The 25,246-nt window shown below is 45.7% G+C and overlaps 1 protein-coding gene across 1 annotated transcript in view; it reads left to right on the top strand.

Moving 5' to 3' along the window:
• LOC137382964 (unconventional myosin-XVIIIb-like) overlaps positions 1–23,123 on the top strand; it is a 265,768-nt gene extending 242,645 nt beyond the window's left edge. Inside the window, exons 39-41 of the mRNA XM_068055546.1 lie at positions 4,172–4,336; positions 18,939–20,158; positions 23,056–23,123. Of these exons, the coding sequence (XP_067911647.1) occupies positions 4,172–4,336; positions 18,939–20,157 (1,384 nt within the window). The 3' untranslated portion in view covers position 20,158; positions 23,056–23,123. The remainder of the gene's footprint in view (positions 1–4,171; positions 4,337–18,938; positions 20,159–23,055) is intronic.
• The last annotated feature ends 2,123 nt before the right edge of the window (positions 23,124–25,246 follow it).

Here is a 25,246-nt window from a genome sequence, read left to right as displayed (position 1 = left end):
CATGCATGCTGCTTCTTTTTAGTGTACAGGAGTCAGTGCTTAATTTTAATTTGAACACTAGTCAAGTCTACACAATGTACGTAGAAGCTGGACCTCTGGATGTGTTTTACATGGGGGACCAATGCTTGTGGCAATGCTCACAGATAGCTAAGACCAAGCATATTCTTCTGAAGAAGTGGGATTAGAGGGCAGTCAATAATTGGACAGGGTGCATGGATGTAACATTTTTAATGAGATGTTTCTCTGCAGGCTGAGGGATGCAAAACCGAGGCTATGCATCAGCAGCACTGCTCACAATATAGATAGTTTCCATTGTAAATGTGAGTGTTAGGTTCAGTTTTCCCTCCTGTAGTCACCAGTACATTCCAGATCATAACAACTTGCTACATAAAAGAAATTCTCCTCATCTCGCCTCTGGCTCCTTTGCCAACTACCTTTATTCTCTGTCTACTAAAAATAATACCAGTAGTCATTTATTCATTCTCTGGATGTGAGCATCGCTGGAAAGGCCAGCATTTATTGCCCATCCTTGGTTGCCCTAAGAAGGTGGTAGTGAGCTGCCTTCTTGCACTGCTGTATTGACACTTAAGCCCTGATTTTGTCGCAGGGCGGGAGTAGGGTTGATGGGGGCCGAGCTGTGCTGCAAACTGTCCTGACCTCGACAGCATGAGGCCGGGGAAATTTTATCTCCTGGGCGTTGTGCACATTGTCTCCCATCCAGAAAACCAGTGGAAAGTGTCAATTGCCCAGGTTGAGAGGGAGCGCAGTGTCTGGCGGCAGAGAGCTGCTGCTTCTCACCGGAGAAACATTCCCCAGCTCACGTTAGGTGGCCACGGGAGGCTTAAACATTGTTTATGGAACCTGGAGGAGCTCTCCTGTTCCTCCTGGCCCAACAAGGAAAGTTTAAAAAAATACACTTCCCTTTTTGAGCCTCTTCTAGTCATAAGAACATAAGAAATAGGAGCTGGAGTAGGACATTTGGCCCTTCAAGCCTGCTCTGCCATTCAATAAGATTATGGCTGATCTTCTACCTCAACTGCAGGGAACTGGACTACTCTACAGAGAGCCAGAATGGACTTGAAGGCAGAATGGTCTCCTTCTGTCCTATAATGATGCTATAACTCCACCTTCCCACTCAATCCGCATTTCTTTTAATTCCCTTAGTATGCAAAATCTATCAACCTCTGGCTTGAATACACTCAACAACTGAGCATCCGCAGCCCTCTGGAGTAGAGAAATCTAAGGTTCACAACCTTCTGAGTGAAGAAAGTTTTCCTCATCTCAGTCCTAAATGGCTCACCCCGAATTCGGCCATTTTTAGTCCTGACTCCTCCTCCTTCTGCTAATTTAGCCTGGTGAAAATGCCACAACAAGTTTCCTGTGCAGGCCTCTGTTTAAAATAACAGTCGGGTCCCGATGACATCCCTCTCACCTGCTCAGAAGAGCAAATTAAAATAGGAACCTGCGGGTGGGTAAGTCCCCTGGGCATTTTTAAACTTCTGCCTAGTTTTGGCTGGTTGGGTAGGGTTAAAACTGCTTCTTCTGGTGCTGTCAGATCAACATTCCTGATAATACCTGACGTAACAGCCCAATCTTATAAAACCTCTGACTGATCATGAGCAACACAATAGGAAACCATCTAGTTACTGTGTCATTAACTTAAATTTTTCTTTTTTTTTTGCTTTCAAACCTATTTTATAACTCCTTAATTGTTCTCCCCTTCCCTTAAGCTCTTAAAATCCTTATTTAATTGCTTCTGTTCTTCTGGCTCCTAACATTCATTTTTGTTGTTGTTTTGCTCTGGTAAGTTAAAATTGATTTTAAGAAGCCTCTATTGGAATTGATAGTAATTGGATAAACTTGCCCATAAAAGCTGCAAGAATGAGAAGCAGGAGGTGCAGCATAGTGACATATGAATGGTCCAGCACAGCAAGACCTGGTACACATCTGCTTCTTGTGACGAAAACCACACCAGCCGAAGATGAGACATTTTAATTTCATCATATGGTACATTATTCTTGAACTGTTACTGGACTTGAAATAACTTGTTTAAAAAAACCACAACAACAGTGGCTGGAAACATGGCTGCACATTTGCATTCTAAAAGACAGTTGTCTGAAGAAGACAATGGGAATGCCTCCCTGATTCAATTCGCCAGATGTTTTTTGACCAAGAGACATCGAATGTGTAAGAGCCTGCATTCCCCCCCACCCCCACCCCGCCATTGAGAGTGTCTGCTAAGCTTGAAGAAATTTACAAACCTCGCAGGAGAGGTTGTTCCAAATAAGGAGCTAGTCACATGACTAACCTGCTGGCCAACTTGCAGTTAATTGAACTGTGCTCACAGACTAGTTTTTAGAACAGACTGCAATTTGAAGACAAAACAGGAGGAAGGTCTCTCCATATCTCTCTCCCTCGAGCAAAGCTCCAGGGACCCATAGAAGTAACCTGAGCCTCAAGACTGAAGACCAATGAAACAAGTTTGAAAGTGTGCACTGGGCCCCAACGAGAACTGCAGTACTTAATTTCAGTCAAAGACTTTACATCAAACTCAAAGCCAGTCACTGAACTCGAGCTATTACTTCAAACCTTTCCCCTTTTTCTCCTTTTCTGTCTTTATTTGCGTGTGTGTTTATTGCATATGCTTGCTAGCATGGTCGTGTTGTGTATTTCTAGTAGTTTTAACTGAATTAGAGCTTTAAGTCCAATAAACTTGCACATTTCTTGTTTAAATCTGAGAAAACCTGTCTGGTTGATTTCTTTGCCATTACGTTTAGAGAGCAGTGAGCAAGGACTCACTGAGAGGGAAGCTTTTAAAAGTTAAACCCTGTTATGGCCAAACCAGGAAAAGGCTGAGAGGGGTAGTCCTAGACCCCTTTCTCACCTGATTGTAACATTCTGAAGTGAACCAGCTATAACATGGTGTGAAAGCCTCTGATCTATTGCAATATTATAATGGTGGTAGTGTTTTGTCTTTCAAATAGGCTCCTTGGTGATTAACCTGAATTGAGTCAATTGGAAATAAGTGGATGCAAATTTTTTCTTTACAATTACACATATGTCTCTCTTTTATTGAGAGGCCTAGGTCACAGCCTGCATGCAGGACATCACCAAGTTGGAAAGAGGAGGATTTGAGGGTACAATATTATACAAAGATGAAAGAAAAATACCAAATGCTGGAAATACCCAGCAGGCTAATCAGGGAAAATCAGTGACTAGAGGATATAAATTTAAAATTTCCACCAAAACCGATAGATTCAGAGATTTCTTTTTTTTCTTTCTTGCAACATCAAAAATGCTTTACCAGAAACTGTGGATGGGAGCAGAATTCATAAGGTCTTTTAAAAGGACATGGATAAATAATTTTTTTTTTTAAAGCAAACGATGAGAGGTCAGGGGTATGGAACTCGAAGCTCTTTCAGAGAGCCATCATGGGTATGAAAGGCTGAATGGCCTTCTTCTGTGCCGTAAAATTCAGTGATTCTGGTTAATGTGTTTGTACACTTGACCTTCACCTAATGCTCCCTCCGAACTTCCTGTTTGTCAGTTCTGCCCATTTTCAGTTCTGACAGATCAGTCCCAACCAGACATATTAACCCGTCCTTTCTCCTTTTAAATGCTGACGGTCCTGATTTATACTTCCAACATTCAACACGGGTTTATTTTTGCTTCATTAAAAAAGGTGTCTGTGCTGTGTTCTGTGTTAGGAATAACTTGTTGGGAATATACATTTTCTTTGAGTGTGTTGACTTGGAAACCTTGGAAGGAGATTGGCAGACTCTCATGCAAGTGTTCAAAAAGCCCCATTTTCACACATTGAAGAGAATTGTAGCCAGCACTGAATACTGTCTGAGGCAGGAGAGAGAAATTTAGAGACAATTCCTTATTCCAATCTTCAGATTTTGGCTTGTGTTTGGGTAACCTTTTTTTATAGAGAATGTGTTTAGTGCTTAACTCCCCCTTATTTGTTGCTACCACCACGTACAAACTTACAAAAATACTGAATGATCTCTCCACATCAAAGTAAATATTCTGCTTGATTTAGGCTGGTGTTTTATCATTCTTTAGTTTCAGACTAGCCCTGCTGAGAGAAGTTGAAGGTGGACTTGGATCAAAGTAAATGCTATTGACTGTAGTTCCATGTCTTTCTTTCTCTTTGCACTGAATGCAGTGACAGTCAATCAAGCATGGGATCCCTTATGAGCGGCAACCTTAGCGTTGGGACAAGGTCATGGCTTGGATTGTCTGCTGGTCGATCACCCACTTTAGGAGGCAGCATGGCTGGGAGTCTGTCTAGGGCATCAGCAGCTGACAGCACCAGTTTTCAACGTTCCAGGTAGGTGCTGCTTTAGTCACCTTTGGCCTGTAATATTGTGTAAGAAGTGAGACCTCACACTAAGGAGCCAAGTGTGTGGGAGCTTCAGTTACTGGAGCCCATGGTTGCATTAGACATTGAACATTCCTGTTAGAATCAGCTCTGCACATCTGTGAGATGAAATCAATACCCTGTAAACAGTCACAGCTGGCAATGCTGGCAGAAAAGGAGCACCATTGATTCCTGTTAGATCTGCGCCATAGTGTTCCGACTATGCAGAATGATTTGATTTGCCGAACCAAAGTATGTACTTTAAGAGGAAGAGAAAAGTGTATCTGGGGGAATGGCTTCGATTCAAAATACACTCTTAACAGGGTAGAAATTGGACCTTAAAATAAGAGCAAAATACTGCCGATGCTGGAACTGTGAAATGAGAACAGAAAGTGCTGGAAATACTCAGCAGGTCTGGCAGCATCTGTGACGAGAGAAACCGAGTTTCTCTACAGATGCTGCCAGAAATTGGACCTTGTTGCTCACATTTTACAAGCTAAATGAACTCAGTAGGACCAATTTGGGGATTAACATCCCATGCCCAAAGGACACCTTGAAGATGTCTGAGCCAGCATTGGGTTTGGGCAATTTTTCAGATATCACTGGTGGCTACATAAAACAGACATTAGGCCCTTCAAATATAGGCCCTCTTGCTGATATTTGGTGTTATAATGCAGAGTGGGAGCTGGGCCTGCTCCGGTCGTGAGTCTTAAATGGTTGCTGGGCAACCCGAACCAAAAGGTATATGACTTTCCCCCAAAAAAATCATTGCTGTGGAGCCAGGAGGAGTAGGAACAATCTCCTGATGGTACAATATACCGATAGCTCACTCTGCCCACTGCTCCCTGTTGCCTCTCCACAACCACTGTTGGATCCCGTTAGTTATACAAAGAGAGACGAAGTCCGACTGTAGCTTTAAGAAACTTTATTGCAGTACTTCTTGGTTACATCATCAGCAAAGCAAACTACAACAACACCTTTGCCTCCACCTTCCTCTGGAGTGGTGCAGGGAAATCAAGCCTTTCTTATCGTTCTTCATACACATCAGTGACACCCCCTTTATGATCCCAATTGGTTTACAAACTCTGCAGTTTCTTGGTGTCATGGCCTGATTGGGGTCCTGCCTTGTCAATTTGTTGCACCTCCTTACTCTAGCAGTTTCTCATCCCCCCTATCTCCTTATAATGTTAGGCTGATTGCTATACAATAGGCTATTATGAAGCAGCTTACAGTTGTCCTGTGAATTTTTACTTGTTAGTCTACTCCTACTGATAAGCTGTCTGTGCAGCCCTGAATCTATGAAGTCATTACTGATAAGCTGTCTGTGCAGCTCTGAGGTTAGTTTGTTGGTAATACATGATTGATTAATTATTTCATCTTAAATGTCCGCATCTTATTCTGTTCTCGAAAATTCTGTTCTCACAACCACTCTCCAGGGACTTGCATTTGGGCCGAATTTCGTGAGGCAAGTGGTTTGAAATTCATTTCTTCAAATGGGAGAGCTGCCTATAGAGAAGACACAGGCAGCATCTGCTCACACAATTAATATTAATGAGGCCTGAGGTCCAATCTTGGGCTGACCTTCAGCATCGCTGTGTTGTGCCCTTTGCATTTGAAACCAGGCGCTGATGAATTTATACCCCAATGTCTATTTAGAAGAAATCTGTGCTTTGCCTTTTAAATAAAAAGCTTCAAATTTCCTGCTGCAATGGGGTGGTTCCAATAAAATACAAAATAAAAGCAGAAAATGCTGTAAACACTCAGCAGGTCAGGCAGCATCTGGGGAGAGGGAAACAGAGTTAACATTTCAGGTTGTCAACCTTTCATTAGAACTGGAAAAAGTTAGAGATGTAACATTTTTTGAAGCAAGTATGGTGTGATTGTAGGTGATTATAATGATAGGCGAGGAGGTGCCTTGGTTAATTCTGCGCATTTTAGAAGGCAGCATGGTTACAGAGCAAGTGGGTCCAAAGTCACCTAGCCCCAGGAAAACATTCTGCTATCTGGGAATGCATCGTACTTTGCTGATTAGCAATCCTGATTCAGCTTGTCTTTCCATCGTAATGATATATCACTGAAAATCTAGGGGCGTTCATTTAACACAAGTGTGTATTGTACCAGTGCCACCTTAATATCATTTAGATCCAAATTGGAATAAGTCAGTCTGCGAGCTGGAGCTGTAAACTGTCATGAGTGGTGCTGTATGTAAAGCTGCTTTAAACCTTAATAGATGGATTAGGAATCTCAAAAAGCACAGGAGTGGAAAAAAAACATTTCAGCCTCCAACTTGCCAGTGCCTAAAGTTAATGTTTGTAATAATGTTCAATTGCCCACTCCCTCACATATCTATTTAATTCTCCCTTAAATCTTTGCATGCTATCTGTCTCCACTACTCATTTGGACAATTAAATCTAAACGGGAGCTTGCTGTGCAGACGCTGTGTTCTACATTGCAACAGTAACTATGCTTCATAAATTACATCATTGGCTGCAAAGTGCTTTGGGACAACTTGAGATAATAAAAGGCGCTATATAAATGAAAGTTCTTTTAGTGTGTGGCAATTGCATGGAAAGCAAATTGAATCTTGATTTGTATAGTCAGAGAAATAATCACAAATCCCAGGAGTAGATACAAGGCAATGGGATGGTCATAGCAAGAGTACTGTGCTCTGCTTGCCCTATCACAGCAAAGATATCCAGGCAATTGTAAACATATTATCGGGGTTCAATCAATTCACTCCCTTAAAAATCTTGAATTCTTTTGGGCCTCCTTATCTCGAGAGACAATGGATACGCGCCTGGAGGTGGTCAGTGGTTTGTGAAGCAGCGCCTGGAGTGGCTATAAAGGCCAATTCTAGAGTGACAGGCTCTTCCACAGGTGCTGCAGAGAAATTTGTTTGTCGGGGCTGTTGCACAGTTGGCTCTCTCCTTGCGCCTCTGTCTTTTTTCCTGCCAACTACTAAGTCTCTTCGACTTGCCACATTTTTGAATACTTTTTTGAATACATCTTGAATACTTTAATAGTATCTCTCTCCCCTTTTCCAAAGTAACTAATTCTAGGTGCTTCAGCTTCTCCTCATAGCTCAGATACCTTAATCTAGTTAGGAATATGATTACCCTGCTCTGCACTGCATCCATTACCTGGATATCAGCGACTGAACTTTAACGGGCTCCTGGTGGCGGGAGCGGAGGCAGGGAGCTGGTAAAATAGCGTGTGCCATGTCGGGATGGCTCCGCTGGGGATGTTTCCCAGCGGCAGGAGGAGGCAGGCCGGGATGCGGATTGGCTGCCCGGTTATTAAGGGCCCTGTTGGGGCCATTAAGTGGGGCTGCTCGCATTTTGCTGTTGTCAGGGCTCCGCCCCCTGCTATTCTCCCCGCCATGTGGGGCGGCCGTCAGCTTTGGAAGATGGCCTGGGGGTGGGGGTGGGGGTGGTGGGGAGGGAGAGGTTGCCATCAGAGCCAAATGCTCCATGGCCCATCTGTGGGCAGGAACGCCAGCCCCCACGGTTCCAACAATCCCCCTTGGAGGGCATTCTTCTCCAATCCGCGGGGGCTTCTGCTCTCGGACACCACTAATCTTTTTACTTAACTTGCCCTCTGAGGGTCTCCTATGCGCTTCAGCAACGCCCACCTCTCCCGGTGGTGCTGCTGAGGCTTCAGAGCTGCCGGCCTTCTGACTGGGCCAGCAGCAGCAGGAGCTTATAGCACCTGGAGGCGGCCAATCAGGAGGCTGCTTCCGGGAAAATCACTGGGCAAGTCTCACTACCGGCCAGTGTGGAATTCGGGACCTCCATTTGGTCATGACGTCAGGTTCCTAAATCCCACAGTAAAATTCAGCCCCAAGATTCAGTTAGCTTTCTGTCCTGTTGCCGCATTTACATAGCACCATTTATTATCTCAAGATGTCCCAAAGCACTTTGCTGCCAATGGTGTGATTTATGAAACATAGTTACTGTTGCAATGTAGAAAGCACAGCAGCCAATTTGTGCACAGCAAGCTCCCACAAACAGCAAAGAGAGAAATGACTTGTTTTAATGATGATGGTTGAAGGATGAATATTGGTCACAACACCAGAAGAACTCATCTGCTGATCTTCAAAATAGAACCATGGGATCTCTGATGTCCATCTGAAACAGCAGACGGAGCATTGGTTTAACGTCTAATGCAAAAAGCAGCACCTCTGACAGTGCAGCACTGCCTCAGTACTGCACCAGCGTGTCAGCTTGGCTAATACCTTCATGTTTATGGAGTGGGGCTTGAACCCACAACTTTCAGACATGGTGGAGAGAGGGCTAACAGTGAGCCAGGACTAACAACATAGTTAATTATGGGTGGAATTTAATGGGCCGCTGGGAGATGGGCTGGGAGGCGGGACAGGCCCATACAATAGTATTGGAAGGCGTGGAACTGAGGGCTCGTCACCTTTTCGTCACACTGCATTTAATTTGGGGGCAGGAAAGTCCGCAGACAGCCTTCCCGTCCAGAGGCCAATTAAGGCTCTTAAGTGGCCAATCACTAGCCCCTTGGGACTTCTTCCTGCCACTGCTGGAATTAAACCAGTGGTGTGGGGTTGGGGGGAGGGGGGCCTCTGCCATGTGGGGAGGTCGTCTAGTATAACAAGGTGGCCTCCTTGCGGGCTTGTGGGGGGTGCCTCCTCCGTGGGCTGTCTGTGGATACCGGTGGCAAAGGCCGCCCCTCAGCCAACTGCCCCCACCCTCAGCACCAATCCTCTCCCCACCCCTCGCCGGGGCCTGCTGGACTTACTTGGGGTCCAGGGCTCCAGCGATGGGCCTGGTCTCAGGCCTGTTGTAGTACCGGCAATGGCCACCGCTCCTGGTGGCACTGCCGATACTACTGAGCTGCTAGCCCTCTGATAGGCTGGCAGCTCTTGGAGGCGGTTTCCCTGTCCTTAAAGGGACGGGGATCACAGCTCCGGCTGTTAATTGCCTGAGCGCCGTTTAATTGTGCCGGAGGCACTCCGAAGGGCCGAGCTAGGGTTCCCCTCGTCTTTATGGCCCATCATTGGGACCCCTGTCAGCTCCACAAAATTCAGCTCTATATTACAAAGCAGTCAAATATAAAATCATATGCAAATATGATTTGAAATGAGTTGGTCCCAAAGATTTTTTTTAACTATCTCAAAATCTTTTTAGAACAATGTAGTGAGCCTTCTGTTCCAGAGTCTTTATTCTTACTTGGAGTTGATTAAGGTTATGGTTGAGTAAGGTCCCAGCCTTGCTTCCTACTCTTTGCTCTGTTAGCTGCTCTTGGCCGGAGCGACAATAGGAATACTGCACTTCACCTAGAAAGATGACCAAAGTTTCAACACAGTTCCTCTACTAATTGCCAACCTGTGATGCTTCCCAGTAAGTGTGCATGGGTAGACATTGGGGGAGGACAGGATTTGTCGAATTGCCTGTGGACACTTGTGCTAAGGTCATACCTGCAGGATGACCACTTGGGCAAGGTTCCAGAGGGCTGCGTGGCTGTGGAACTGTACACCAGAAAAGACACAGAGGACGGCCATCCTGCCCCAGGTCAATTGAGGCCCTTAGGTAGCCAATTAATGGCCGCTCAAGGGCAGCTTCCCTCCTCCACTCCAATTTTACTGAAGGCGGAGGGGCCTGTCGCCGCTTGGAGATACCACCAGGTGACACCCGGCGTCCTCCTAGTGAGCTCAGGGGAGAGGGTCCCAAATCTGGGGGCAATCCACAGCCCCCAGGCGGTGATGGTCACCCCTGCAGCATGCACGTCCCACACCCACCCTCACCAAGCTCCACCCTCACCAACCTCCACAATCCTCCCCCCCACCCACCCTCTCGCCAGGGCCTGTCTAACTGGCCCCAGAGACCCTGACCCCACTTACCTCTGTCCTGGGGGCTCCTTCATCTTGTCCACTGCAGGCTTCTTACAATCCAGGCAATGACCACTGCTGATTGGCCAGCAGCACTGGAGGCAGGAGCTCATTCCTTAAAGGGACAGCGTCCCCGACAGTGGGTAGTCAATTGGCTGCCTTCCATGGAATTCCATTGGCAGTCTGACAGAGGGCCGAGGCGGGGTCTCCATTCGCCTTCCAGCCTGCCAGCCGGACTCCCATAAAATCCAGCCCGTGGTCTTCTCACTACTTCTTTGCTCAACATGCAAATGACTTGAAACAATCACTGACAATGAAAAGCAGACAGTCCATTAGAGGCTCGGTTACAGGATATTTCAAGGCTCACTGACAATAACACTCAAAATCTAATGAACCTGGAGAAATAAGTTTTCAACTTCATTAGCTCTCGATTGCATTTTGAAATATGATAACTTAGTCTTCCCGGTGTTTGATTCCTGTCGTGAGATGAGGCCCATTTAGTTATGAAGCTATTTCCAGTGCATCTCACACATCATCCCTTCTTTGCATCAGACCCTCGAGGAAGTAAAATCATTCAAAATGTAGCCACTGTTTAAAAATGTGCTGCTGTCTTAACTTGTTTACATTTTTCCTACTTCGTAAGATATATTTCTGTGAAAAACCAATGGTACAGAGGAGTCTTAGCACAAAGAGAGAAAGACTTGTATTTATATAGTATCTTTCACCACCTCAGAATTGTCACAAAGTGCTTGACAGCTAATAACTTTTGAGATGTAGTTTCTGTTGCAATTTAGGGAATTACAACATTTTTAATTTGTGCACAGCAAGCTCCCACAAACAGCAATGCGATAATGATCAGATAATTGGTTTTAGTGATGTTGGTTGTGGGATAATTATTGGCCAGGACGCCAGAGAGACCTCCCCTCCTCTTCAAAAAGCACCGTGGGATCTTTTATGTCTACTTGAGAGAACAGACGGTTTAATATCTCATCCAAAAGACAGCACCTCCAACAGTGCAGTAGTCCCTTGGTGCTACCTGCGGTCCCTTGGTCCTGCGGCACTGTTTCTCGGTCGTCTCCAAGTAGTTCCGCCTTTGGCGGTAGCTCCTATGGTGAGGGTATGCCCTCCATTGCCTTCCTGCCCCTCTCTCCTCTTTCATGCCCTTCTGCTGCCTGGGGCGCCGCCCTGCCTGCCGAGGGTGGTGACCCTCATTGCCAGTGGGCCCAAAATCTGAGGTTTGTGTCCCCATTGCCAGTTGCAGCCTTCCTTTTGGATAGGCAGCCACCCTATTGTGATTGGCCGCCCTGCCCCCTGCTCTTCTGCCACCGCGATGCCGGTGGGTGGGGGTGACACCCAGTTCAGTGCCCAATCACTGAGTGCCCATTCTTCTTGCCACCTGCACAGCATCATGGGCACCTCCGTTGTAAATGCCGAGTCCCCCTATGCCCTACTGACCCACTTATGGCACCGGGGTGGTGCTCTGGAGCAGCCATGACTTGCTGTCCACACTGTGCCCCACTCCCTTCAGCTGATCAGCAACAGACAGCTCCTGAAACCTGTGCGCCCCTTAAAAATTTGAACCTCCCCCATGAACAAGCTCTTAACAAGCTTCATAAGTACTTTAATTGGTCTCAATCGGGAGGTGGACAGTATCGCTGTCCCACCCTTCCCTCCGCCCTGGTGAACATTGTTGGCGCTGGGAATGGTGTCCTGAAACTGACACGCCGGTTGGCCTCTATTTTCGGGAACCCCACCGGCTTCCATTCCCGACCTTGGTGGGGGGGGGGTGGTGGGGGGAGACTCCAAAAATTCAGCCCAGGGAGTGTGCTACTGACTGCAGCCATGGCTGACACAAAATTCCAACTGTTTGGTATGAAATTATTTCTCATTCAAGTACTTGTTAAAATTTCCATTGGACAAACATTTAAACTGCTGTAAATCCTCAGATATTGCTCAGTGTTATGATATACTCTTGTGTTGATCTAGTCCTGACCCTATGCAACCACTGCTCTTCTGAGGCCTCTGCAGCCAGTTTCCCCAGTGCTGCTTCTAAATCCCACTCACAAAAACCCATCTGCAAGCATCGTTTAGTACCTGGGTAATTTTCCCCTTATTTCCGCTATTTGCTTTGTATCTTTATATCCTTTTTTTGTCAATCTTGCATAACGTCTGTAACTAAGAAGAAGGATGCACAGTCTGCTCTCAGGTCATAGCCAATATCTTTACCAGGCAATTGTGCAGAGGTACAGGAGACTATGCAGAAAAGAAGAGAGAAAATAACTTGCGTTGATATAGCACCTTTAAGGCCTTAGGTCATCCCAAAGCATTTCACAACCAAAGAAGTACTTTTGGAATGTAGTCACTTCTGAAATGTAGACAAATCTGGCAGACAACTTTCCCACTGTCAAAGTCCCACAAACATCAGTGAGATAGATGACCGGATGAGTGTTGTGAGTTGAGGGGTGAATGTTGGTCAGGACACCAGGAGAACTCCCTTGTTCTTCAAATGTTGGTATCTGAGCAGTCAGCCAGGATCTGGTTATCAGCTCATTGGAAAAGCAGCACCCCTGACCTTGCAGAATTTCCACAGTACCGCACGGGAGTGTTGACCTACATTATGGGCTGGATTTTCCCGGCCCTTTGAAGACTGGCTGGGAGGCGGGAGGGCTGGCAATCTGCTGGGGAATGGTGGTGGGAGGGGTGCCCGCATTTTCTCATCACCATGGCATATTGCCAGCGGCAGGAATCTTAGTGGCACGGCGGCCTGCTGGACAGCCAATTGAGCCTCTTAATGGCCCAATTAAGGGCCATCTCCCACCCTCATAGGCATTTCCCCTCAGTGGGAGTGCCCGTTGCCATGTGGGGAGACCCAGTGGGTTCCCGGTGGGGGGTGCCTCCTTTATGGGCAGTCCATGGCCCACGGAGGCCCCCTGGCAGCAATGACTACCCCTGCAGAAATGCACTGCTGGTGCACCACGACTCCCAACCCCCTTCCTGCCTGGCCCTGGCTTCCTCTCCAAAAACCTACCTGCTCTTCGAGGGCACCTCAACATTGAGGCGCCCTCTGATTGGGCTGGCATTCTGTGAGGGGGGGGGTGGGAGCGGACAGCCATCCTCAATTGGATGGTGGCCCCAGCAGTGGCCTGTTAAATGGCTGCCGTCAGCAATATGCTGCCCCAGGGTCCTGCCACTCACCAAAGCGGGGTGGCCTCTTGCTTTCATCCCTGGCAGCAGGACTTCCAGTTAAGCTGAAAAATTCAGCCCTGTGTGTTCGCGGCTCTGGAGTGGGGCTGAAAGTCACTACCTCCTCATGCAGAGGCAATAGTACTACCACTGATCCATAACTGTAGTCAGTGTCTATTAGCTCAATGAACACCACAAGCATGAATTGCTTAAAAAAAACTCAGACTTCTTTTTACCCAATTTCAGCATTTTAGTAATCATCAAACTTTTATTTATGCAACTCTCACAGTTTCTTTTGCAACTCACTCATACCCTGCACAAAATTGGTTATGTTCTTACCTCACCTTCAACTTTCCTGTTGGCCGTTCCCTTGGTTATATTCCACAGCTATATTTAATAGGTTAAATCTGGCCGGAGTGAGACATCTCATGGTGTGTGCCGTTAAATAAACTTTGTCCTGCACACTTTAGCTTGAATATAATTTGCACCGTAACTTGCTGGAAGCACGAGTTAATAACGGGGTATTTGGGATCTTGGTGAATGTGTAACTCCTTAATCAATGAGACTTAATTATTTAAAAAAGGAGGAACTAAGGAGAAGGAGGATGCAAATTAGTCAAATCAGGTACAGAAAGAGAAATAGAGAGAGGGAAAGAAAGACTGAATTAGGAGAGATAGAGGAAAAAAGAGACAAAGGAGAAGTAAGAAAAATGTAAAAATTTGAAATTTTAAAAACTCTAAGCAGAATTTACTACCAGTAAGAATGAGAGAGAACAGTTTAAATTGCATTAACAATTATCACATGTCTATAAGGTACTTGTGCTATTTATTATGAATCTAACTTTCTGCGGCGAGTTTAATGGGCAATTAATGTACAAATCCAGTAAGTTCTTAAAAATAATGGGAAGGCTAAGGGAGTGCTGTCATTTGTGCAAGGGAAATAGCGGATGGCGTAAATTGACCAGGAAGTTATGGAGATCTACGGCCGGAATTTTCTGGTGGGTGGGTCGTTTGTGAGCCCGCCTCCGCCAGGCCTGGGGATCCAGACCGAACTTTAGTCTCCCCAGGCCCTTAATTGGTCTTGGGTAGGACTTACACCTCATTGAGGCAGGAAGACCCACCTAATGGAGCTGCCAACCAATCAGCGGGCCGGCAGCTCTTAGTCCAAGCAGCGCCACCGGGGGCGGTGGCCACTGCTGTGACTACATCCGGCTCAGGAGGAAGATGACCGACGGCCCCCGAAAACGGGCAAGTTTTTAGGGCCTTGCTGGGGCCCAACCAATTGGAGGCCAGATAGGGGGTCTGGGCTTGTTTTGGGGCTTTGGGGTGGCCTTTCATGGGCCATAGGGTGCCCGATCAGGAGGGGCCCCCCGAGTCTGCCAAAAGGCCGCCTAGTTTTATCAGGCAGGTTTTCTGAGGCCTCAGCCGCCCGCCAGCCAAATGTAAAGTACCCGTGGCAGCAGGCAGAGGCCCTTAAGTGGCAGATATTCAGCCACTTAAGGACCTTGATTGGCCTGGGGTGGGTGGGCCGTTTCTCACCGCCACTGCCCTGCGTAAATTGGCAACGGAGGTAGGAGTGAGTCGGGAAAGGCATCCCAGCCTCCCACTCCATTTTACACCCCCTCCCCCCGCCACCAGCCTGCTCTTTTGGGCGGACGTAAAGTTCCGGTCTGCAACTCATAACGTATCTCCCAATTCCCTAAAATGCTGGCTGATATCCGCATTAATAACAGCATGCGTCGTGAACTCGCTGCTATTTTTCCAGGAAAATTTGGCCCATTATATAAAATAATAATTTGGTTGCTTTCACCTTGCCCTGCAAAACTAAACCATCATCTCTCTTGCTGGCACGTGCCTCCAAGATGGCAGAAATGCAGGACACACGGGGAGGGATTAGTGCTGCTCTCACAGGAGAGCTCAGCAGTCAGTGCCAGGGCTGAAAATCTTGAACTGCTCACCTCCTGCCTGGGAAATGTGCTGTCAACCACTCTCGAGATATCACACAGTGAATTTCAAAACATTCGGTGCAAGTAGCTCGAGTCAGACATAGCATGTGGCTTTCGTGAGCCAATTTCAAGCTTATTCAGAGGTTATTGTACTGAAATTAGTTTATCCTATCTGCAGATGGAGATAAAAAAAAATTAATATTGCCTGAACTTGCTGTTCAACACAACGTGGGAGTGCTCAGAGCCTGGAATCTTTTTCCAAGAGAAATTGGATGTCATTTTACAGATTACAGCCCATCCCATCTCAATCATGCTAGCCACCTGTGCCTGCAGAACAGTTGCCTGAATGGAGCAGATCTACAACTGTCAGACTGGCTTTTATGTTAATTTTCATTTATCAGCTTATCTCACTTTTTTTTTAGAAAATGTTCTTTCAACTTTGATATTCCCTTCAAATTCAAGGTGCAATCGTTCTACATATCTAAATTCAGGGCTTGCCCTGGTGTTCCTTATTGACGTTGCTCTTTCACTCCTTTTAATAGTAATATATGTAATTTCTTTGTGAAGCTAATCTAGAAATGATCATATAGCCAAAAGCAAATTTAGATTTATGATATAAAAGCAGAAAATGCCCAGCAGGTCCATTTGTACCTGTGAAGAGAAAGGACAAGTTAACACTTCTTTAAAACATAGAATCATACAATTATTACAGCACAGAAGGAGGCCATTCAGTCTATCATGTCCATGCTGGCTCTCTGCAAGAGCAACTCAGCTAGTCCCTCAAAGTTTTACTCCTATTTCGCTCCCCCATAGGTGTGTTAATAAAAATATTGCCGCTTTATTGCCAGTTTTTTTTTGTAAATGGATGCAGGGATGGCACAGTGGCGCAGTGGTTAGCACCGCAGCCTCACAGCTCCAGGGACCTGGGTTCAATTCCGGGTACTGCCTGTGTGGAGTTTGCAAGTTCTCCCTGTGTCTGCGTGGGTTTTCTCCGGGTGCTCCGGTTTCCTCCCACAAGCCAAAAGACTTGCAGGTTGATAGGTAAATTGGCCATTATAAATTGTCACTAGTGTAGGTAGGTGGTAGGGAAATATAGGGACAGGTGGGGATGTTTGGTAGGAATATGGGATTAGTGTAGGATTAGTATAAATGGGTGGTTGATGTTCGGCACAGACTCGGTGGGCTGAAGGGCCTGTTTCAGTGCTGTATCTCTAATCTAAAAAAAAAAGGGCTAACAGGCAGGCTGGACCAGATTGTTTTGATCGATTCACTGTGGCACATACTGACAATTCAGAATTACAGCCATGGTAAGGTGGCCAGACACCTGAGGGTCTGGTGCATTTACAGTCAGTTTTCAACTCTCTGTTGAACTCTTTGGCTCCTATTCAATCACAAGGACTGCAGTTAAAAATAAAATCAGGCACTCCCTCCCTTGTCCTGCTCTACTTGCTGCTTCCTCTGCTATCATTACTGGAACTTCCTATCAGTCTTTCTTCTGTTGCACTTTATTTACTATTAGGCCAACAGTTACCCCACCCCTCTCCCCTTTATCTTGGCTCTTGCAACCTCCAGCTTCCTCTGTCTCTCTTCATCCTCCATGCCACAAGGTATTTTGAATGGAGGTCCCCTCTTCTAGGTGACTGGGCCACTTCCTCTTTCTCCCTCACTGGTGCACAGGTTGGATGAGTTGCCTCTTCCCAGGGCATCTCTGGCCCCACAGGATAAGGGTCATGTGACACAATCCCCCCACCCCCACCCCAGTACCACCTTAATTCCCCCATTCCCTCCCCACAGTGTTCCAGTTGAATGTTGTACACACAAGGCATTAACCTTTACTCTGTTCAGATGCTGACTGACATGTGTGTTTCCAGCATTTTATTTTGTTGTTCATTCAGATTTCCTGTATTTTAATCTTTTGTTATTTTAAGGCCTGTGTTTCTAATAGGTTGGCTACATATTTTTGTTTCTTTCTGTTATAATGGGCAGAATGTTATGCCCCCCTGCGGGAGCGGCCTGAGGCAGGTGTGTGTATAAAATTGACTGGGAGGCAGGGAATGCCATTTTCATCACCGTCCTGCCCCCACAGCAATTTTACGAGCGACCAATTAATTGCCACTTAAGGGCCTCCTCCCGCTGCCGCTGGTATATTACCAGCAGCGGGCGGGTGGCTCAGCACCTCAGGAGGCCACTGAGTAAATGCTGGCGGCCTCTTTACAGGCTGGGGGCGGCCCTCCTGATCGGCCACCCTCTGCCCACGGAGGGCCCCCCCCATGGCACAAGCCACCCCCACTGAAGCACATTTCCCCCCCCACCAACAAACCCCTACTCCCATCTCGCTGGGGCCCAGCTGATTGTGCCCAGTGAGGCCCCACATACTTACCTTAATTCCGGGACCTCGTACATTGCTACTGCTGTTGCTGGGTGCAATCCCAGCAGTGGCCATCGCTCCCGGTACCGCTGCTGGGATTGAGAGCTGCTGGCCCGCTGATTGGCTGGCAGCTCTTGAGGGTGGGACTTCCTGCCTCAGAGGGGTGGAAGTCCCCCCTGAGGCCAATTAAGGGCATGGGCAATGTAAATTCACTACGTGGCTTCCAGGCTTGGCAGAGGTGGGCTGACCACTGACCTTTTGGCTGGCGGGTGAGGCCTCTGCCCTGACATAAAATTCCGGCCAATGTTTGAGTCTCACATGGAAGTCGACAGACAATTGATAATGGTGTGACTAGTTATGTGCCAGATTTTTCAATTTTACCATTTTTTTGGTGAGGATGAGGTAACTGCATTTTATAATATGTCACTGAGGGGGGTACAAATACTTGACAAAGGCCTTGACTAGTAGGGATGTTGGACACAAGTGAGTAGATGTAGAAACAAATTCTTCAGTTCAACTAGAGTAGGAAGTGTGTGTTGTGGGACGGCCTTAAGAATGGTCGGCCTTAAGAGTGGTCCACCTTAAGGAGCTGTAAGTGAAGATCACTGGAGGAAGTGATGTCGTGTCACAAATGACCAGTCAGTTGTGGGTGGATCCTGAACAGAGCAAGATGTGTTTAGATGTGGCCATTGCAGTGACTGTTTGTATATAGATATATGTTCCAGTTAAGTTATAATAAAACCCACATTTTCTTTGGCTATTACTTGTAGTGCTGTGAATCTTACAAGAGATCACACGCCAAAAGGAACAAGTAATATTACACTGTGGACCTGTTCTTTAACCCTTACTTGTGGCATGGGTTGCCAGTGCTGCAGACAAGACCAGTCATCTCAGTAGTAGAAATGTTAGGTTTAGCAATAGAATTGCAACAAAGGTTGACCTGGTTGGGGCTTGAATGCAATTGAAGGTTGAAGCTGAGGATGTCATCACTGAGGTTTCACCAAATAATCAGTGGCATTAGGGACCCCACTCCAAGTATAAAGTATTAACTTTTACAAAGTAAGTATATTGGTTTTTGTTATAGATACATCACTAATAATAAAGGAACATTTTTTCTACACTTTTCTTTCCCCTTTAAAGAACAGGTGGCTTGTATGAATAAACCTTGAATTGTTTGAACATCTGTCCATTGAAATTATCTGCCAAATTTTGCTTTCCACAGGTCTGGCAGAGATGGTACAGATCAAGATACCAGCAGGCCAGGTTCTTCAGTAAGCATGCATAGCGTTAGAAGTCAAGAATTTGGGAAGAGCCCCGACCAGATGGCAGTTGACCGACCAACAACTCTATCCAGAAGAAGACGTCCTCCAGAAGAGGAAAAATCCCCAAGTTCTTCAGTGGCTTTGTCTGAATTTGTTGAGGAACTAAGGAGAAAACGTGCTGGAGAAAGAGAGCAAATTGGCCTCCAGATGGAGGACAGTTCCCCTCTTCCTATTTACCAGACTGCAGGTATCTCATCACTTAGAAAGCGCCCAACCATTAGACATGGTGATGATGATGATGATAATTCATTGCTGAGATTCGAGACTCTGAGTCTTTCAGAGACTCAAGGCTTCTCTGCCAGCCACCGAGGAGGGGCTAGGTTAGTCCGCTCAGCCAGTCTCAGGTCTTTGCCAGTTAGCAGTGAAGTACCTGAACTTAGTGCCACAACTAAAAGAAACAGATATGGTTCATTTGAGGCATTAGTTGAACCTCGTAATGGTTCTGGTGCTGCCAGTCAAAAGCCAAATATCTCCATGAGAGAAACAGATGAAGCAATTCCTCCTCGGCTAAAGCCTCAACGCAAGTGGCTTGAGCTATCAATAGAAGAAGACATTGATGAGGTTCTTGGCAGTCAGCCAATAGTGTTCAAAAGCAAACGATTCAGTAGCCTTCCGAATGAAGATATAGAAGGAGAGAAGTCCAAGTGGAAGCTTCCAAGCCTTAGCTATGAGCGGAAAAAGGATGCTGATAACGACAGTGATATTCTTCCTGCAATTCGAAGGTCTCAGTCCACAAACAGATCCACACAGGATAGCCAGCGAGTCTCTCAATCTCTCAATGTTGACTTTGACAACGTGCCTTCCAAAGATACTTCCGGTTTGGCCCCATTAAGAAAGATTATGGCGGTCAGGCCATCTATTTCTAAAGGAGACAGGGAGTTCCTTGCTAACATGTCTGACTCCTCGTCATCCTCTGGTTCGACTATTTCTTACAAAAGTGCAGATAGCATCAAGAACCGTCCTGGACTTCGCAGGTCAAGAGATGAAAGATCATCTGCTACAGTAACGAAAAATGAAGACTTGAAAACACAGATGGAGAAAGGGACTGAAGAGGAGTCAGTGGCTGGTGACATTAATAGTGTTATGATGAAATACTTGGCAAAGCCAGACAAAGAATAAGGTAAGCAGTTGGCTTTTTCTTTAAAACACAGAGATTTTAAAAGATGGCATAATTGCTGTTGACCTCAGACTTGATTTCAATGCAATTGAGGCCAATAGGATGGTTTCTTCTGTCTGAATGCATAAATAAATTTAGATTATACAATTTACATCCCAATTCCTACAAAAACCAATGCACCATGCACATTTATGCAACTAGAACAGTTTTATTGAATGAAGTCTTAATGACAGGGAACTGGGTTAGATAAAACCAAAATACTGCAGATGCTGGAAATCTGAAATAAACAGAAGGTGCTGGAAATACGCAGCAGGTCAGGCAGCATCTGTGGAGACTGAGTTAGATACTGTGGAAGTGCGGAGGGATGTTTACAATACATTCAAGGCAGCATCTTAGGTTGATCAGATTGTTGGGAAAAATGGTAATAGGATTATAGGTTTTATCTCATGAGGAAAAGAATATAAAAGTCAAGAGGTAATGATGAGCTATGAAACCTTAATAAGACCTCAATTAGAGTATTCTGTGCAGTATTGGTATAGGTTATAGTGAGGGCACAATGCATATTCACGAGGATGTGGCCAAATATGAACAAAAATGAAAGGTTAGGACAGTTTGCAGTAGCTGAGGGTCAAGGACAAGGACCATAGACACATGATTAATTGTAAGAAATGTAGAACACTGAACAGAAGAAATGTCTTTACACTTCCAGGGTTAGTGCTTAAGGTAGAAAGTATGTCAACACAAGTGCCAGACAATGACTATTTCAAATAAGAGAGAAACTAACCATCTCCCCTTGGCACTCAATGGCATTATGATCGTTGAATCCCCCACTACCAACATCCTGGGGGCTACCATTGACCAGAAACTGAACTGGAGTAGCCATATAAATACTGTGGCTACAAGAGCAGGTCAGACGCTAGGACTCCTGTGGCGAGTACCTCACCTCCTGTCTCCCCAAAGCCTGTCCACCATCTACAAGGCTCAAGTCAGGGGTGTGATGGAATACTCTCCACTTGCCTGGATGGGTGCAGCTCCAATAACACTCAAGAAGCTCAACACCATCCAGGACAAAGCAGCCCGCTTTATTGGCACTGCATCCACAAACATTCACTCCCTTCACCACCGACGCACAGTGGCAGCAGTGTGCGCCATCTACAAGATGTACTGCAGCAATGCACCAAGGCTCCTTAGACAGCAAGTTCCAAACCTGTGACCTCTACCACCTAGAAGGACAAGGACAGCAGATACATGGGAACACCACTACCTGCAAGTTCCCCTCCAAGTCACACAACATCCTGACTTGGAACTATATCACCGTTCCTTCACCGTCGCTGGGTCAAAATCTTGAAACTCTTCCTCACAGCACTGCTGGTGCCCTTCCCTCGCACGGACTGCAGCGGTTCAAGAAGGCGGCTCACCACCACCTTCTCCAGGGCAATTAGTGATGGCAATAAATGCTGGCCTAGCCAGTGGTGCCCACATCCTGTGAATGAATAAAAAAAACACTCAAGATTAAATTGGGTACGTAGGTGAAAGTAAAGGACTTGAAGCAGTATGAGAACAGGATGGCTAATGTGTTTATAACTATTTGTTCAAATGGATGGCAAAGGCTAGTTGGGCTGAATGGCCTATTTCTGTGTTGTAATTTTTACGTACTTCTGTTGACCCTGGAGCAGTGAGCTTCTGACTGCTTGACCATTCAGTTCAGAGACATGTGGTTTAAAACTAACTCAGACAAGTGGAACTAAAAGCCTGATGGATTATAAAAGTACTTGCAATACTCAAAACCAGGAACCACATACTGGTAATTACAAGCCTGGCAGATGAACCTTCATGGTAAGAAAAATGCTTGAGGACATACTACGGATATAATAAATGAAAATCTGAGGAGTGCAGGTTTTGTAGGAAGCAGTCAGTATGGTTTAGTCACTATGGAGATGTTTATCAATAAGGCAAATCAGGGGCTGAGAGGCATTGGTGTATAAATTCAAACAAGTTAATCTGACATTATGCAGACCAGTGGTGAGGCCATTTCTGGAGCACGGTATGCAGTTTAGGTCACCCTAGCCTAATTCTCAAGAGAGGTTAGTAAATTATAGAGAATGTCTGTAGTATTGAAGTAGCATGGGCTATTCTGGAGAATGGGTTGATATGTCATGTACGTGAAGCTTTGAATTACGTGTGACCTGTTCCATGTCCATGTCCGATGAGAAAGTGGTAGATGCAACTCCCACTCTGACCACTCTGTTCTCTGTCTCCTACACTGCTCCAGTGAAGCTCAATGCAAGCTCGAGGAACGGGACTACATCTTTTCATGAGGCAGTTTACAACCTTCCACCCTCAACATTGAATTGAACAACTTCACATCATAATCACTGCTCCCATTTTCTTGAACTGCAGGTGCTGGCGATGGTTCAGCTGTTGCCATTTAGACCTTCTCAAGGCCTATCTTTTGTGTTTTTATTGTCCCATTACCATCCCCATTTTGCCTTGCACGCTGGTCCCTTTTGTCATTTATTCACTCATGCCCTCCACCCGATCACAGATCTTCCCTTTTGTTCTTTCTTCCCACCCAGCTTTTCCTTGGTTCTGTCCTTCCTTTTCAGCTGTTAAATCTTAACTTGCTCCAATTCTGATGAAAGGCCCTTGAGCTGGAATGTGAACTCTCTTTCCATCTCCACAGATGCTGCCTGACCTGCTGAGTGTATGCCAGCATTTTCTGTTTTTATATAAGTCTTGTCTCTGCAGTGTCCCTTGACATGAGCAGATAGGCACCAAAGGGATCTTTTAATATCTGAAGGCTATTGTGGATGAGACTTGGGCACTAAAATAATGGTCTTATTGTTAGAGTGTGGCATTTTACTGACTACTGGCTCTAATACTGTTTTTCCCTCATCCAGAATCTCGAAGATAAGAATCCTGGTTGCACGACTGCCTGAAACTCTTGCATACTGAAACCCAAACAGAGAATCACAGCCATACAGAATTGATCCGTTCCAAAGAGACACCCACATAGCTCAGCAAGAAGGATGTAAACAGAACTGATTGTTCGTTCTGGATGTAACAGTGATTGAAATGACGGTCCTCAGTGCTTGTGACTGAATTAAAACGTATAGTTATTATCAGTCTTTCTGATTGTACTGTCTTTTGGAAAAAGTGAAAATATTTGGGAAAAAATAAAGTAATTAAAAACAAAATATATGATATGGTGATGCCTTATGTAGGAAATATTTAAATCAAATTGCAAACGAACTTTATTTAAAATCAATGCCTTGATTACTGGTGGGAAGAGAGAAGGTTGGAAGTATGGACTCATGTTAATTCTTCCTTCATCTTATTAGGTGTGGGAGAGCCAGTAAAGACCAAACCAATGTGACACATCTACATATATTTTGTGCTTAAAGCACCCTAGGCACAACATGGGTCCAAAGTAATTCGGGACTAAATTACTGTGTTCACAGATATGTTAGAGAAAAGCCTCATTAAAGTCACTTCAGGTTAAAATGCAATTGAGATTGAATGGGAAGGCTAAATCTAAATTCGTACTCGGTAAAAACATTCTAAGGATTCAAATATGAATTTTCTGATCCCTCTTTCTATGAGAAGGCAGTACAGGAGCTCTACAAATTGTATAACAAAAAACAAACTGTCCTGCTGCGCAGGGTCTGTTTGTGGAACACATTCACACACCACCATTTAGAAAATCCGCCTCCAAAGCCTTTGCTTTTCAGCATCTGAAAGAATTTAATAAGCTAAAGCTAATGTCTTTTTTTTTCCATTTGTTTCCAGGACACAGTCAATAATGCAAAGGTCACATTTATCCTTAATTGCCCAGAGAAAAGCATTTAGGGGGCAATTTTAAGCTGGCTGAGCTGGTGGGACATTGATCAAGTGCCCCTTTTTGCACCCTGCCCAATGATCCAACAATTTTCTGCTGGATTGGTCAGGTTAAAATTACCTGCTCAGTGTTAACCATGTAACGTGGGACTGGATTCTCTTGTAGACTGAGTAGAGGTGGCGCAGAAATTAATGAATCAGTTAGGTTTTTCCAGAGTTCATAGTACCAGCCCAGTTTTATTGAATTCCACTCCCCAATCTGTCATGGTGGAATCTGAACTCACAATTTCTGGATTACTTTTCTTGTATTGTAACCATTGCACTATCAAGCTCACTCTATAGAATTTTTAGAATCTGTCACGTGATTAGCATTTTATTCACAGGAGTTTTTTTGTTTAAATTATACATTCACTAATAACTACTACTTAGCACATTTTGCAGTGTAATTTGCAGTGATATGGGGGTGAAATTCCTTTCTGTTTAAATCAGAAACCAAGATATTCATGTGCCCGCCACCAATTTCGACAGCGGGCGAAAAATACGTCACGCAGCCACGGCAATCTTAAGTGCAGCGGCTCATTTAAATAGCGGGGGCGGACTGCCCCGCTCCCCCCCCCTCCCCCAGATCACCTGGATGGGTCAGGCTGTCCATCCCAGCAATGGCGTCAGATGCCTGTGTGCAGGTGCTGACATCATTTTTAAAGGACTGCTAGCCCTACTGGCTAATTTAAACATTAGTGAATTTAAAAAAAATACATTTCTTTTGCCCTTCTCCCACCCCCAATACCGAATTAATTATTTGCTCTTTCCCCCCAAAACACTTACCTTTACCATCTGACCTTCACCCCCAAAACTGCACAAATTTTCACCCACAGCCCTTCTCACCATGCCCCACACCCATGACGTTAATTTGACCCCGTTCCTCCATTCCCGCACTGATATACTTACCTCCTACCCCGTCCCCACCAGTGTGGTGCCTTGTTTCCCTGGACGGGGATCCCAAGGCGTGGGAGTGCTGGCCGCTAGGCCGAAGATCGCAGTGGGACATCAGGCGGCGACGTGAGCTTCATTAATTCATTCAGTTTAATTTATTTTAATATTCAAATTGGGGTCCTGTTGCCGAACGGCAGGGGGGCCGCCACGAGGCCTCGCCATTGCCAGTAATATCGGGCCAGGTCGTCCCGGCATCGGGGTGCGTGGCGGCCCTCTCCCTGAGTCATCTTCAGGCCCCTCCCGCCACGGAACCCAACGCCT

Source organism: Heterodontus francisci, chromosome 23 (genome assembly GCF_036365525.1).
Source record: "Heterodontus francisci isolate sHetFra1 chromosome 23, sHetFra1.hap1, whole genome shotgun sequence".
NCBI classification, from domain to species: domain Eukaryota; kingdom Metazoa; phylum Chordata; class Chondrichthyes; order Heterodontiformes; family Heterodontidae; genus Heterodontus; species Heterodontus francisci.
This window is presented reverse-complemented; position numbering and strand designations above follow the sequence as displayed.